A 17,352-nucleotide genomic window follows, 5' to 3' on the forward strand; every position below is an offset into this window, starting at 1 on the left:
AATTGGCTTTGATGGAAGTAGAAACTTGTTTCTGGGATCTCTTTGATCTGCTTCTGGATGTATGTCTCACTGTGCACAGAATATTCTGTTTGTTAAAAAGATGTCATTGATATATATATATATATATATATATATATATATATGTCTCATTGTATAAATTGTATCAGTTGTGTCTGTTATAACATGTTTTTTTTTGTATGTGGAGCTTTTCTCCCGGGGCCTCTGCTGAAAATGTGTCCATGCCCAGAAGCACTTTCTTGGTAAACAAATGTAAATTAAAAAGTAAATAAATAAATCAATAAAGACCTCTCCTTTGGAGATTTTTATGAATTGTTCAGGCAAAAGGTAGATTAGTCCACCGATAACCCTTCCTAAGAAGAGTCCATGTTCCTTGAGGACTTTGGGTCGGACCCATCTACATCCTGGTGGTTCCCTCTTGGACGATTTAGTTGATCTCATATTCCATCAGGCCTGGAAGGACCTAGATGTGGTGGAACCCATAATCTCATTGGCAAGACAAAATTTTTGTTTCCTCCAGGAACAAGGCATACCCCTGTGGATATTACTGTTTTGGTGGCAGCACTAGGAATGAACTGCCTGAAAAAAGTTCCTCTGTCCATCCCCCAGACAGGGAGTCTCAGGTGATGGACTGTTTCAGGAAGTGAATGTTCGGTTCAGTGACGTTTGCTCTGTGCATTGAACAATATGCCCCATCTGACTCATTTGTAAGAGAACTTGACTAAAGAGGTCTCCAAGTCTCTCCCTCTGGTACCATGACTGTGGAGTCCAAGAAATTGCTGGAGTCTCAGGTGGCTACCATGCAATCCATTTGTAGAGTCTCCATGCTCCTATTGTCTAATGCTATGGATGGCACATTAAGAGAAGCAGGTATCTGTTGCTATCCACTTCTTTGTCTGGCTGCGTCTGTGTGACTTTGTGGAGAACTTCAAGACATCGTTTTTGAATGCCCCTTTTTCCACCATGCTGAGGTCTTTTTCTCAAAACCAAAAGTGTGGAAAAGTGTACTTTCATAAATCCCAGGGTTTCACCACAGAAACTCTGGAAACATGGCACCTGATGCAGAGGGGTGAATATCAGTGGATATCAGAGGCAGAGGTGATGCACAACACCAAGGGTTTTGAGGCCCAAACCCTTTTAGTGTTCCTGAATGTTTGCCCAACTGTCCTAATACACAGGCAGTTGGGGATATTGTCTCTGCACCTGCACAACTGGGCAGCTGTCATTCAAGATATATGTGTGCAGAGAATCATTTCTAGAGACTATTTTATCCCCTTTCTCTCTCCTTCAGACTTAAATTCCCTTCCAGACATCCCACCTCCATAATGAAGAGCAGTGGCAGTAGAGATTTCAAAGCTGCTAAACAAGAGAATTAGTAAGGAGGTCCCAGCAGACCAGAGTGGATCCAGAGTTTATTTAGTCCAAAAAAGAGCTGGGACTCCAGTCATCTAAACACCTTTGTGAAGCAGAAGTTGTTCCAGATGGTCATGGTGCAGTCCATATTTCCTCTGCTAGGAAAGGATGATTAGTTGCACTTGCTGGACATCCGAGATGCCTGCTATCATCAAGATAACCAGGCAGTCAAGGAGCTACCTACATTTCTGGCGGGAGACCAGTAATTTTCAATTCAAAGCACTGCCATTTGGCCTCAACACAGCCCCCAGTTGTTCAAATGCATGGCAGTGGTAGCTGCACAGCTCAGACTGCAGAGGTTCCAAGTGCTCCCTTATCTGGACTACTGGCTCATAAAGGCCATCACAAGAGACTCCCTCAGCCAAGCAATAGACTATTTACTCCATCTGTGCTCATCCCTAGGAATGAAAGTCAGTTGGGAAAAATCTCCACTGAAACCAGTCCAGGCATTTGAATTTATGGGGTGCCAGATAGCCAAACTTCTTACAGCCAGACTGTTTGTCACTATGTCTGCAGCCCTTTCCAGTGTTATTTCTTCAGCATCCAACCTGATTCTTCATCTGTTGTTATCTATGGCAACATCAGTCATCCTGTTGCCAAATGTGAGGTTTTATATAAGAATACTTCAGTGGACCCTTTCTGTCCAGTAGTCCATCCTCTGTCAGCCAATGAATTATCCTATCAGACTCACCCTGATTTGCAGAAGATGTACTCAATGGTGTATAACTTGCTCTGTAGTTTATTTAAGCCGTCTTTCCCCCCACCATGGGCTACAGTGTGTGTGGATGCTTCTGTTCTGGGGTGGGGTGGCATTTTGAAGGGAAAACAGTCCAGGGCACCTGGTCCCACGCAGAGACTAAGCTTTTGATCAACATACTGAACCCATTCCTCTCCTCTGTCAGGAAGCCACGAGGGTTTGGCAACAGGCAGTGTCTTCTCAGTGCTTTGCTCTTGCAATGCACGTCTTGCGGAAATCCAATATTCTAGCAATTCTAGCAGACAAACTGAGCAGCTTGATCCTTCTTCCACTGGAGTGATGTCAATCCATCTGTGACCAACCTTGTTGCAGTCTTTTTTTCAACCCCATCCAGTACCAAATGCATCAGTTTTTTTTGCTCTGATCCCACTGGAGGAACAGTCCTTGAGTGACTAGGTCCCCAGGGCTCCTTTATGCTTGCCCCCATCCCACATATGTAGCCAAATTCCTTCAGAAAATGGGTGCAAGGCAAGAATGATTCTTGTCACCCCATTTAGCCCCATCAGGTTTGGTTTCCCTGTCTTTGTCTTCACCTGGTTCACTTGCCTTGGCTCCTGGATCCCAGTCCAGATCTGATCTCTCTTCCATCTGGCAGGCCTCACCTGCACATCAATTCTTGAAGTCTGACCACTTGGTTTCTCCACTTTCAGTGATAGGCAAGAATTCCAGACTTTCCTTGGATATTGTTCACATCCTTGCCTCTTCTCAGAAGCCCTTTATCAGGATGGTCTACAGAAGTAAGTGGAAAAGATTTTTGAAACTGGACTTGCTCCAGCGGACTGGACTCTTTGGCCCCACTTCCTTTTATTTTTCAGTTCTTCAATCTGAGGCCAGTTAGTCTGTGATTAAAATCCAATTAGCTGCTATTTCTAATTTTCATTTGAAAGAAGAGCATGCCCCCATTGCTTCTGTTAGACTTTCAAGAGCTTTTGGAAGGATACACTCACCATCGCGAGATCTAGTACCCAGGGACGTAAATGTATTATTTCTGGGCCTTACTATCACCCCCTTTGAACCTGCGAGTATTGCTGACTTGAAGTTTCTGTCCTGGAAAGTGCTTTTTCTAGTATCTGTCATGTCTGTGAAAAGGATTTCAGATTTGCAAGCCCTGTTATGTAAATGCCCATATCTAATTATCCCATAAGGGCAGGATGTCTCTCAGGATTAATCCAGATTTTCTACCTAAGGTGGCCTCAATATCTTCCTTTGAGCCAGACCATCCATTTACTGGTCTTTCCCAATTTTTATAACAAAAGTGTATATCAGTTGCATTCTCTGGGTGTTCATCAGTTGCTTCAACTTACATCAGACGAAGGACTTTCAAAAGTGTGACCAACTCACACTTCTGTCCAAGTTGGGTTCCAGGGTTTCAAAGGTTATTTTATCCTGGTGGCTTTCTGAATGTATAGTTTTTGCTTATAGGTCTGGTGGGCTGTCCTTACCCTCCAAACCAAAAGTGCACTCTACTACAGCAGTTGCTGTATCTGTAACCTTCTTCAGTAGTGTCCCTATTGATATGTCTGTAGCCTCTACATGGTCTACAGTGCATGCCTTCATTTCCTATTATACACATGTTCTGTGATGTATTTCAAGAGCTTACTTTGGTTTCTTCCATTCTGTGGAAGATCCTTCCATAACACCTCCCAGGGGTCATGCAGTTGGGGACTCTGTTCCAATTGTTGAGGCAGATTTAAAAGACAACATTAGATACCAAAGTTATGCACTTAATATAATGCTTGATCGTTGTCTTCTTTCATCTGTCTCGACATTCCTTCGCTCCATCCCCCTACCTGCTCATTAGCTGTCTGTGGCTGCTGTTAGACCACACCGATCTTGCCCAGAGCCTTGGCTTTTTGCAATCCACTGGTTTGTATCTGACAATTTAAGGGTACTTGGGGGTGTGATATCTTGTTGTGTGGAGCAAACTTGATCTAAAGGACTGGTAGGGTGGTGGCACATTTATAGGAAGGAAAGAAGCCTGAGCCATGAATGTGAAAGTTCTATCTAAAGTGCAAAAGTCAGATAGTTCATATCTGATGTTCCCAATTGCTGATACAGGTGGAAGAAGACAGCACAGATCTAGCATTATGGTAAGTACATTACTTTAATTTATGGTTAGTGTCCTACACAACTGTACCTTTATGTGGAGTATTGCTGTAAGTTAGCAGTCTCCTGTTATGGGCATGCCAGTGCTTTATCTTATATATGGATGTTTATCTTCCTTTGTTTGGATATTGAATTTTGCTGCTAGTAAGAGAGACTAATAAAAACAGAATCTTTGTTCAAATAGGCCTGAACTTTCAGTTGTAAAATTGTTGTATAAAAATAAATAAATGAACTAGAAAGTCATCATGCAAAGCAGCAATGAACAGAAATTATGGGTTTTTGTGTTGCATGATTGATTCAGGTGTTCATAATTCTCTCTCAAACAATTTCTAGCCTACAGTAATGATTTGTTTTTAATTTGTTTGCAGTAAGTGTGGAGAAGACCTTCTTAATACAGTTGACAACTATGCAGTTCTTCAGCTAGATATTGTGTGGTGTTACGTGCAACAAGAGCAGCTGTCTGCACTTGAAGATGCAGAGAAAAAATTGAAAAGGTGCAAGGAGTGCTTTGAAAAATGCTATGGAACAGGACAAGAACGACTTTTCAACATTAAAGTTAGTTTAATTTATTTTTTTGTCTTTAAGCATTGTTATTATTTATCCCAGTTACCATATGGCGGCATAGTGCACTCACTGAATTGGTTATAAGGCTTTCAGAAACTTTTTCAGTTGCTATAGTTTTGTTTTAGTTAGGGTTGAGCAACAACTGCAAGAAGTCAGCCTTTCATTCTTTAGTAATCATGGTGTTCTTAAAAATCCATAAAATAGCATGATGGTATCACATGAGCACATGTTTTGATAATTACAAGTCATGGAGCCGTGGATGCCTGTAAAGTGACCTGCCCAAAGAACTCTGGTGTCTTACTGATTTGCATGTAATGTAACATGTCCAACTTTGGGCACCTTGTGTAATGGGCGACTTTTAACTGATCTAGGAGTAGCAGAAGAGGAAAATCCTATGTTTTCCCTAGCGCTTTGCACACAGTTTTTACCAGCACACTCCACAGTATCATATGCTAAACTAGGAGAGCAGGGTAAGCTTCAGGTCTTCTCTGCTGCTGGTACAATTTGGATCTTGAGCTTTGAACTTCACACCTTCAGTACTTATAAAACAAAGAATACTCCTGTTGTGCCGACTCATAAGCTAAGATACCTACTGGCATTCTTTCTGTTACCTTGATGAGGAACCAAACATTAAGCACTGCCATAAATGGTAGCATTCCTTTTCTTACACTTTAAGGTCGAAGGGGAAGACGTTAGATGCATACTTTACTTCAGTAAGGAAGAAGAAAGGCAGGTTTAGTGTTCTATTAAAAACACAGCTTTTGGTCACTTGTTAGTCCTTTTAAGGGCTATAGTGACACTTTACTTGTGTGCGAGTTCATTTTATCGTTTTATTCTTGGTTGTTTAAGAAGAGGTGGATGTATTGATATCACCCAGTCAAGGGCTTGGTGTGATGATATTTAAATTGCAATTGGTGAGCAGATGTGTTTTACAAGTCATTGCGTGTTAGGAGTGTTAAGTGTATTTAAGCTTTTTAGCTTGAAGGTTAGTAAGTGTAATAATTTTTCCCTTCTTTTTTACTCAGTAGTTTTATTATGTAGTGGAATGGAGGAAATGGTTACATATTGTTTAAAGTACCTTGCAGAAAGGGGATTTTTGATAGAATGTAAGGCCTGTTTGATGTATGGTACTTCAGATGATGGCTGGGATATGAGTAGTTTTTTGTCATAAGTGTACTGTTTTGAAAAATGTTAGTAGTTTAAGAAAATATCATTGTGATAAAGGAATACATGTTGTAGGTGAAGCTTCTAATCAGTACTTTTTTCCAGAGGTTAAGGTGTTAAGAATTAAACACAAACGTATATTCAGTTGGGGCTGAAAGTTAATGAATTAAACTACATGGATACACAGTTGTTGAATATTCAAAACTATAAAGAGCAGGATAAAAAATACGCAGGTATGTAATGATACCGTGTTGATGGAAACTGAAAAAATAGTTAACATGACAGTGAAGAAGAGGTGTTGCAAGTAAATAGTTTGAAGAAATGTTTATATGATGATGAATCTGAATTTGATAGAGAAGGATTCAAATTGGTTATAAAAGAGACATATAGAGCATTATGGGATTCTGTCATCGTGAGAGAAATATGGGCACTATGAACTTAATGGATGAAATAACAGCAAATAAGGGAAATTCTGAATAATGTGATAAAGCCTTGAAAAGTAGGAGGCATTAAGAATATTTTCCCTAGCATCAGTAAGGGTGTAAATTGTTGGACATTATTCAAGCCTTAAAACTATATGAGAAAAGTGGAAGGTATAGTATCTCAGTAGTGACAACAGGCTCAAATGATGCTGGTAAAACAAACCTATTGATTTAGGAAAATGGTGAGGGGGTTAATTGAATTTAGTAAAGGAAAGTGTTTTAAGTTGGTTATGTGAGAGGTTATACCACCTTTAAGATTTGTTGACATGTTAGAAAAAGCAGCAAGGGAATTTATAATTGTATTAAACTCAAGTTTTTGTTGTAGATAAGTTGTATTTGAGTCATCAAATAAATAGGTATTTGCTTAACAAGCTTACAGAACACATCAAGAATAATATTTCATAGATGAATTGCTTAATATTGAGTGATAGTAATGGGAGGAGATTAAGTATTTTATGTGTAATACAAGAAGACTGAATAAGTTTCATCAGTTAGAAATAAGAGCTAGTAAAGAATGTTATGATGTTATTTTAGTGATGGAAAGTTGGTTTTCAGAAAAATAAATCTTTGTTATTCCTGTCTTATAAAGGATATCATAAATTTTAGAGCTGATAAAAAAGGTGGTAAGATTTCTTGTCATGGGAATAAAAGGCTTTATGACACTGTTATTGGCACTAAGTACAAAATGTCAGTAAATGTAGTTCAGAAAAAAAGGATTTAAGTTTTGCTCATTTTATAGGCCACCGAACCATGATAGAGGAATAAATTGGGCTTAAGAAATACCTCGAGTCATATTTTCTATCGGATTTTGATATAGCTGGAGATCTTAATGCACCCAAGGTAAATTGGGAATATTTAGTAATGAGCAGCACTGGGTTAATGAATTGGTTTGTATTGCTATAGAGCAATGTTATATGCAATTTGTTAAGGAAGAACTAGATAAAATAACATCTTGGATGTGTTTTGGCTTAAAGGTGTTGCCGCATTAAAATATTTTTAGTTGAATCAGAAGTATAGGGATCGGACCATAAGATCATCTCTCAGAACTATTGTAATAATGTGGTTAATAGTTTGGAAAGTGACAGCTATAGGAAGGATTTTGTATAAGACTGACTTTGATAAATTAAGAAAAGATATGAGAATATGGAACTGGGAAGAGTTAATGCTTGGAAAAAGCATTGAAGAAAAATTAATGGTTTGGTAGAAAAATATGTCTCTGTGTGTTAGAATAAAAAGAGTAATAGCTGTAAAAAGAGTAATAGCTATTTATCATGGTGGAATGCATCATCGGAGAAGGTAAGAAAAAGAAAAATTATTTTTGGAAAAGGTATAAAAGGACATATAATAGGAGGTGTAAGAAAGGTATATTTTATCTAGAGGATTCTTTAGAAGGCATATGCATTACGCTAGAAATACTTATGAAGAAATCTGGCAATACAGTTGATATAAAAAGTGTAAACACCCCTGTTTAAATGCCATGTTTTTGTGATACAAAAAATGAGACCACAATAACACATTTCAAAACTTTTCCCACCTTTAATGTAACCTATAACCTGTACAATTCAATTGAAAAACAAACAAATCTGTTAGGAGAAAAATATAAAAAATAAAAAATGTACAGTAAGCTGGTTGCGTAAGTGTGCACACCCTAATACTTTGTTGAAGCACCTTTTGATTTAATTACAACATTCAGTCTTCATGAGTAGGAGTCTGTCAGAATGGCACATCTTGACTTGACAATATTTGCCCACTCTTCCTTACAAAAGCGCTCCGAATCTGTGAGATTTCGAGGATATCTCGTGTACAGCCCTCTTCAGGTCACCCCACAGATTTCTATTGGATTTAGGTCTGGGCTATGGCTGGGCCGTTCCAAAACTTTATCTTCTGGTGAAGCCATTCTTTTGTTGATTTGGATGTATGCTTGGGGTCATTGTTGTGTCTTCATCTTCGACTTTCTAGCAGATGCCTGAAGGTTTTGGGTCAAAAGTGACTGGTATTAGGAACTGTTGATAATTCCCTCCACCTTGACTATAGCCCCAGTTCCAGCTGAAGAAAAGCAAACCCAAAGCATGATACTGCCTACCACCATGCTTCGCCGTAGGAATGGTGTTCTTTTGGTGATGCGAAGTGTTGATGTTCTTTCCAGTCATCACTGATGGAATTGGAACCAAGTCAGCCTATTACCAAGCTCGCACCAGCCAAAAACTCTCGAGCTAAGCTTCTGCCCACAATGCCCTTCTCCCTGTTAACTCAGATCTCGTTTGCCGCGTAGCTGTAAAGTCGTGTTTCAGCCAAGCTCTCAGCTAAGCGGAAACTTTTTTGATATTCTGTGTGAAAAACTTGTTTGTTTCTTAATATTTGTGAGCTATAGTCTTTCTCCTGTCGAATTACAGTAGTTCTAGCTCTACCCATCGGTAACCTTTTTTAAGTACCATTGCTGGTACGGCCCTTTCTCTTTACCCTTGTGGTATTCCTTGAATACCATCGCTGGTATTCCTTCCTCCCTTTATTTCTAGGCTAGCTGGTGTGTTTGGTGTTGAGTTAGTTGATATATATACTGCGTGTACTTCAGTCTCCTTTTCTGACTTAGAAAATAGAGTTTGCCTTTCTCTGAAGTGTTGAATAGTTGTGTTTATTTTTCAAGATGTCAGATAAGAAGGGCCCATTGGGTTTCAAGCAGTGTACCTCGTGTAATGGTCAACTACCCTAATAGTGACTCTCTTAATGATTGGGTCTATTGCTTGGGGATGCCCCCATCTTTTGGTGCGGCCTCCCTGCGGGATTTGCCAAAGTTTCAGCCAATGCACTTTGAACGAGTGCAAGAATAAACGAATTTTTAAGGGACTGCATAAATCTCCCTTTTCAGAGGCCCTTTCTGTGATGGAGGTATCAACCCCTCCTACAAAAGAGAAGAAAAGGCCCCATTTGGTTCCCGCTTCACCCCCGTGTGATCAAGATAAGGCTGTGAAACCAAAAATTCAAATGTTATCCTCTGAGCATAAATCTTTCTCGATGGCACCATCCTCATCTGCTCTGAGTACTTCGACCATTGCTTTATCGGTGCCAGCTTTATCGCCGGCTCTGATACTGCCTCCGGCACCGACGATAGACCTCTCTTTGCCTGCTACAACTTCCTCACCTGTGGCCATTTCGGCACAGTGCACATCTTCAATGCCTATCTCTGCAATGATTATTGAACCTCCCACTTTGGCTTCAAGTGCCCCTTCAGCATCAAGCTCTATTACTACAAGATTGGATTTGACCCCTATACTTCCTGTCTTTAAACTTGAGAAACCAGTGCCGGCAGATCACACACCACGGACCCAATACTTTCCATCCATAGACTGTTTCCTAGGTTAAGTGTATAGTCTGTTCTTGGATCGACCTGACTCTCCATCCTGAGTATCCAGTAGATCCACCAGGAGCCTTTCAGAACTTGATGTGGTACGTCTTATGGATCAGCTGTTGACAGCCAGGAGGATACCCACACCTTCCAAGATCCATCCTCTGGCAGGAATTGGGTTGATCTCTCCATGGACTCCATCCTTTTCTCCTCCTTCAGCCATCCCGGTTCCAAAGCCTTCTGCTCTGATACCCTTCTCAGAACCCCCCATCTTGGCACCTGTAGTGAACCTCACTGAGGCTCTGGGTCTGTCCCTTTGGTCCTCAGTTCCTGCTGAACCAGTCCTTCCTCAGTCTCATGATTTGGGGGGGGCTCCTTGGTGTGGAGCACAGTTCTGTGTAGTCCTTCGGTTCCGTCCTCTGCCGGTAACCTCGTCTGAACCAATCTGGCTTTAGGCTCCATCCTCGGGAGCGGGGTGGGACCCTGGTTCTGAGGTTGTCCTTCTCTGTTCCAGGCTCCCATCCCTCTTAGGGGTGGGCCTGCTTTCTGTGTGATGGAGAGGGCACTCGCTTCTGAAAGCATTCCTTTGACGTCAGAACCCCATTCATCTCCCCCTGAGCTACAGCTGCCATGGGCCACCTCCCCAGGACACTGGGCAGGGAAGCCGCAGGAAACCCACTCCTCTGAGTCCTCCTCGGAAGCCCCCACTGAGGAGCCCCATGGAAGAGATTGTGCAAGGGAAGCACCTTGACTTGCCTGTGGAGTCTCTTACAGAAGACACGATTTATGATGATGGTGAAGGGTCCCCACGGTCACCCCCTGATTATCTCTTCTTTGGAGACATCCTTGAAATGTTAAATCAGAGGGGTGACTGGAAGCCCCCCAACCCTTCCTCGGAGGAGTCTGTGTTCCTGCAGGCTTTCCATGCTCGGCTATCTACCTCTTGGGTGACCCCGCCTGCCGAGAAGCTAGTCCAGCTCATCGTGCAAAGCACATGGAAGTACCCTGACTCTATTGAGGCAGTCTCTCGGAGACCTGACAGAATTCTTTCCTCTCCTGAGGAGAGCCCACATTGGCCCAGAGGTTTACCAGTCAATGCTGTGGTGGTGGCAGCGGCCACAAAAAAGGATCTGGCTGAAGAGAGTCCTGCTGTATACCCACCCAAGAGGGAGTCCTGGACCATGGACAGATTGGGGAAGCGAGTCTTTCCATCAGCGACCTTTGCCATAGGGTCCCTGAACTATTTGGCACATTTTACGAGGCTCCAAAGAGACTTGAGCTCCGAACTCTCTGGAACAATTGCAGGACAGGTGTCTGACGAGGTACGGGACAAAGGTACCTTGCAGCTTGCTACCCTGGAATTGATCTCCAACTCTTCCATGAGGTTGCTGTCACAACTGAAGGGGCAGCTAGAGCTGCGGCTTCAGGCATAGTTATGAGGCAGCATTCCTGGATGCACATTTGTGACCTCATGGATCCCTTCAAGTCTTCCTTTTTGAATGCTCCCATCGAAGCATCCTCCCTTTTTGGTTCCAAAATGAAGGACATGCTAGCCAGGTGCGAATAGGATGGCAAGACCCTGTTTGCCATAGGCCTATGTTTTTTCCAACCCTCAGCATTACTTTTCCAGGAACCACAGGAGTGGGAAGATGTGGCACAAAAAATCTCAGGGTCCTTTCCATGTTGCACACGGTGATGATACCCCTAGAGGCAGAGGGGGTAACAATTCTGAAAGATGCCCCTATAGAGGCGGAGGGGGTCCATGTAACCAAGGCTCCAGAGACTCTTTCCCTGGGCAATCTTAGTAGCGCTGCTGAAGAGCTGCACGATTGCTTGCCTCTGGAAGCAGTCGGGGGTCCTTTCTCTCTGCACCAAGCTGCCTGGCACTCTGTTACCACCGATTGTTGGGTGCAGAGTATAATTGCCAGAAGTTACACCATTCCCCTTGTTTCTTATCTGAAAATTCCAACAAAACTTCCCGACGTTCCACCCAGTCAAAGGGAAGAGGCAGCTTCAGAAATCGAAAAGCTGTGCCAAAAGGGAGTCATCCAGCCAGTCCCACCAGACCAATGCGGATCTGGATTTTACTCAAGATTCTTTTTGGTGCCAAAAAAGACAGGGGGCTGGAGACCTATTCTGGATCTCAGCAGCTTGAACAAGTCTGTCACCCAAACCAAATTCCGGATGGTCACAGTTCAGTCCATTCTACCTTTTCCGAGGGAGGACAATTGGATGTGCTCGATAGATCTCCGGGTCACGTATTACCACATCAAAATGGACAAGCACTCCAGGAGTCTGCTTCACTTCTGGCTTGGAGCCAATCATTACTAGTTTCATGCCATGCACTTCGGCCTCTCTACAGCCCCCAGAATGCTCACAAAGTGCATGGCAGTGGTTACAGCTCACTTGAGACTGCATGGATTCCGGGTGTTTCCATATTTGGATGATTGGCTCCTTACCACCACCCACCAAGCATCTTCTGGCAACAGTCCTATGATACACACTTTCTCTAGCGGAAATTATGCAGATAACTGTACATTGGGAGAAGTCAAACCTTGCTCCTATCCAGCAGATAGAATTCATCGGAGCATTCTTCAACACCCGATCTTGTCTGGTGCTGCTACCAACTCACAGACTCCAGAGATTGATGCTTCAGATCTGGGTTGTATTCTGTCAAAACTAAATCTCAGCGAGAGAGGTTCTTCAAGCCCTAGGATCCATGGCAGCTTCAATCCCGATAGTGCCTCTTGCCAAGTTGCACATGCAAATTCTCCAATTGCTGCTTCTTTCTCATTGGTTCCCATATATTCACCCTCTCAATTTCCAGATCCAGGTAGCCAACTCCTGCAATCAGGACCTTCTTTGGTGGATGAGGCCAGACACAGAACTTTGGAGCCGTCCTTTCTAGTCCCCTCACCCCAAGGCCATTGTGACCACAAATGCTTCCCTGATTTGGTGGGTGGATCATTTCCAGGGAAAGACAGTACAAGGCACTTGGTCCACATCGGAGGCCAACCTGCATATCAACGTTCTAGAACTGAGAGCGGTGCTGTTAGTGTTGCAGGCATTCCATCTGGTTCTTCCTTCTGGAATGATTGCAATTCAGTCAGACAGTATGTCAGTAGTCTGGTATATCAACAAGCAAAGATGAACCAAGTCCTACCCCTTGTGTCAAGAGGCCATGAGGATTTGGCATTGGACAATAGATTCCAACCGCTTTCTGACAGCAACGCATATTCCAGGGAGTTCCCAACATGATTGCGGACAAGTTGAGCAGATGTATTCTCTTGCCCCACGAGTGATCCCTCAATCCCAATATAGCGGCAGAAATTTTCAACCGCTGGTGCCAACTGTGCTGCGACCTTTTCGCCTCTCCATCGAACAAGTGCAGCAGCTATTTTGCCCTATTCCCCCCAAAGGGGGTGTCCCTGAGGGATGCTCTGATTCACGATTGGCCCACGGGGCTTCTTTATGCTTATCCCCCCATTCCTCTGATTCCATTTCTTAAAGAAAGCTCATCGGTTGAAATGCAAAGTGACCCTCATAGCCCCCTTCTGGCCTCGACAAGTTTGGCTCCCATTCCTTCGGCTTCATTTGGTATACCCGCCGTGGAACCTGGACCCTCTTCCAGACATGATTGCTCACCTCCAAGGGTTGAGCCACCTGAATCTGTCCAGTCTCAAGCTGACAAGCTTGGTTTCTCCCCTTCAATTAGTTGCCAGGCAGGCTAATCTCACCTCACCTGTTCAGGACATTATCCTGGCCTCTCATAAACCATCCACCAGAAGACTGTATCAGGACAAATGGAAAAGGTTCTCTGTCTGGACAAAAGATATGAAGTTAGATCCGTATTTGGCTCCGATCACAGTGGTTTTGCAATACTTGTATAAGTTTTTTGAGGATGGAGCCGCAGCCTCTACCATACGAGTACATCTGGCAGCAATTTTGAATTACCATAATGGGCTGGATGGTACGCCTCTCATTTCACTATGTTTATGTAAGACCTTTCTCAAAGGAGTTTCCCACATCAGACCCCTGGTCAGGCAACCTATAGACCCTTGGAACCTCATGTTAGTGTTGCAGTCTTTGACTCAATCCCCCTTTGAACCCACAGTGAAGTGGGACCTAAAAATTTTGTCTTGGAAATCCTTGTTCTTGGTAGCCATTACATCAGCCAGATGGGTTTCGGAGCTGCAGGAATTGTGCATCAGAAGCCCCTATTTGGTCTCCCACAAGGACAGAGTATCACTCCAGATGAGCCCATCCTTCCTCCCCAAGGTTGTTTCTGACTTCTCCATCAATCAGTCCATTCACCTACCAGTGTTCTTCCTGAATTTTTCTAATAAACGAGAGTATTGCTTTCATTCCTTGGATGTACACAGACAACTGAAATTTTATTTAGATAGGACCAAGATTATGCTCAAGTCTGACCATCTTTTCATTTCCTTTTTTGGACCTAGAATGGGAAATTCTGTATCCAAGGTTACTTTATTGAAACGGCTAAGGTACTGCATACACTTCTCTTACTCGTCCTCAGAAGAACCTATGCCACAGATTAAAGCCCATTCCACTAGATCAATGACTACTTCTGTAGATTTCCATTCCAGGGCTTCTCTGGATGACATTTGCTCAGCAGCAACTTGGGCTAAACCACACACTTTCATCAATGATTATAAATTGGATGTGGTCTCCAGAGGGAGAGCTGCCTTTGGCTCAATGGTACTCAGGAATGTTCTTCCATAAGGGCTGCCCATAGGTCTCAAGGTAGCTTGGGATTCTGTTCCATCAGCGATGAATGGAAAGAAAATTAAAAACATCAGATAAAGTTCTGTCTTACCATAACGTTCCATCTGTGTTGTTCATCTTCTTTCATTCATCACTTCCCACCCTCCTTCCCCCTCCAAAGGCTCCTGGGGATACTTTGGGTCCAAGTGGTGTCTTTGGGCATTTGCGCAGAATGGGCCTCTGCTTTTTTGGTCTGTCATGGGCAAACTCAATCTGAGGTAACAGGGAAAAGAGCATTGTTGGTAGAAGCTTAGCTCGAGAGTTTTTGGCTGGCGCGAGCTTGGTAAATAGGCCTATTCGGTTCCGAGGGGCTCGGTACCGAACCCATCAGTGATGAAGGAAAGAAGATCAACAACACAGATGGAACGTTATAGTAAGACCTAACTTCTTAATGGAATTGTGGCCAAAAAGTTCACCCTTGGTCTCATCAGACCATAACACAAATTTTATCCGGGCCTGGAAGTTTGTGTAAGAGAAGGCTTTCATCTTGCAACCCTACATCATAGCCCAGACATATGGAGAATGCAGGAGATTGTTGTCAAATGTAGTATGCAACCAGTATTTGCCAGAAATTCCTGCAGCTCCTTCAGTGTTGCTGTAGGTCAGTCGGCAGCCTCCCTGACCAATTTCATCTTGTCTTTTCATAAATTTTGGAGGAACGTCCAGTTCTTTGCAACATCACTGTTGTCCCATATTTTCTCCACTTTTTGATGACTGTCTTCACTGTGTTCCATGGTATATCCAATGCTGTGGAAATCTTTTTCTACCCTTCTCCTGACTGATACCTTTCAACAATGAGATCCCTTTGATGCTTTGTAAGGCCTCTGAGAACCATGGCTTTTGCTGTAGCAGGCAACTGAGTAAATGTCAGGAAAATCCTACTAGGACAGCTGAATTTTATTTTGGGTTAATCAGAGTATCTTTAATTGATGACAGGTATGTACCCAAGAAGACTGAATGGTGTAATTAAATCAAAACGTGCTTCAACAAAGTATTAGTTTAAGGGTGTGCATACTTGTGCAACCAGCTTATTGTACGTTTTTTATATTTTTCCCTTAACAGATTTGTTTGTTTTTCAATTGAATTGTACAGGTTATAGGTCACTTTAAAGGTGGGAAAAGTTCTGAAATGATTTATTGTGGTCTCATTTTTTTTATATCACAAAAATCTGGCATTTTAACGGGGGGGTGTGCACGTTTTATATCCACTGTATGTACTAAAGTATAATAAAAATATTCTTTAAGTATTTGTCAATACAGGAAATAATCTCATATTAATATTTTTCAGTAGTGGGTGATTGTCCCATTATTGATACTAAAAACAGGTTTGGGTGTTTTTCAAGGAATTTGCTCATTTAAGTAATAAAAATAATGCTGATGTGAAATGTTCACTACATGATATTGTTGATTGTCAAGCATTTCCCTAGTGATTACTGGACAAGGCTCTGAAAATTATTAAAATGCATACTGTTGCTGGTCCAGATGAATTGGTGGATTTTTTGTCAAATATTCTTCCAGGTATTACCTCATGTTTACTTGAACTGTTTTCAGGAAATTTATATACTGGTTATGTACCAAGAATTTGGAAGGAGTCATTTGTTTCTGTTGTTTAAAGGTGGTGATGTATCAAAAGCAGAGAACTGTAAGCCTATTAGTTTAATATTTTGGGAAAATGTTTTGAAAGGGTGATGGTAAACTTGATGTCAGAAGTACTGAATATTAGACAGGATGTAACTCAGCATAGTTTTGTATCAGGAAGGTCATGTGTCACAAACCTGTTGGAGTTTTATTGTTCTGTTTAAGAGCCTTTGGATGGTTGATTACCAGTGGATGTGGTGTACTTGGATATGGCTAAAGCTTTTGATATGGTATGTCATAAAGATATCTTGATGACAGTGGTAAATAAAATGCTTAGTGATTATTTGATTAGATGGATGGGCAACTGGCTTCATAGTACAGTGGTTCTCAACCTTTGTGAGGCCGGGGCCTGGTAAATTTTTTTTTTTTTTAGAAGACGAGGGTCTGGTCCCAACAAATTTACTCATAAATACCTTTCCAAAGCAGGAGGATGTCAAATTGTCAGCAAAACACTTATAACATACACATGCGAAATATTTATATATGCAAAGTGTCTAATTTAATAAAGATAAATGTATGAATCTCTCAAGTCTAAATACTAGTTTCAACAGTAACTAACATTTTGAATGTAAAAACAGGGCACTTTAATACAGCAGTTGTAAGTTCTTGAAAAATTAAACTTAATTTATTTTATTTCAACTCAGTTTTTGAATGTTTTAGTTAAGCTAATGAGACTTTAGTTGTTGTTTTCTTTCCATTAGCTTATTAATTCTGGGATGAATTGAAGTGATAGCCAAACGGAGACCATCAGAAAGTTGCAGGCGGTTCCTCTGTTTTGTTTTAAGCACAATCATGGCAGTCAATGCAGTTTCACAAAGATATGTGGTGGAAATACAAAGACAAAATCTCATTACTATTTCATGTAAGTTTGGATAATTATTTGTCATTCTTATCCAGAATTTCGAATTACTCATAGAATTAAAAGTACTTTACAGTCCTTTGTCCGATCATAATTCAATAAACTGAAGAGTTTCTTTATGGGAAAAGGCTGTCTCTTTGTGCTCAACAGAAGAGCTCACAATCAACATATTTTGCCTTCAAGGATCCTCATGTTCATAATAATACTTTTCAAACTACAGCAAC

General features: G+C 41.9%; 1 protein-coding gene across 8 annotated transcripts in view; it reads left to right on the plus strand.

Moving 5' to 3' along the window:
* Positions 1–17,352, plus strand: part of NUB1 (negative regulator of ubiquitin like proteins 1) — a gene marked incomplete in the record, with an annotated part of 1,333,835 nt that overhangs the window by 753,951 nt on the left and 562,532 nt on the right. For all 8 annotated transcript variants that reach the window (XM_044066898.1, XM_044066904.1, XM_044066897.1 and 5 more), the window contains 1 exon segment: positions 4,663–4,849. In XM_044066898.1, the coding sequence (XP_043922833.1) occupies positions 4,663–4,849 (187 nt within the window).

This window comes from Protopterus annectens, chromosome 3.part1 (assembly GCF_019279795.1).
Source record: "Protopterus annectens isolate FY-2018-M chromosome 3.part1, PAN1.0, whole genome shotgun sequence".
In the NCBI taxonomy this organism is placed as follows: domain Eukaryota; kingdom Metazoa; phylum Chordata; order Ceratodontiformes; family Protopteridae; genus Protopterus; species Protopterus annectens.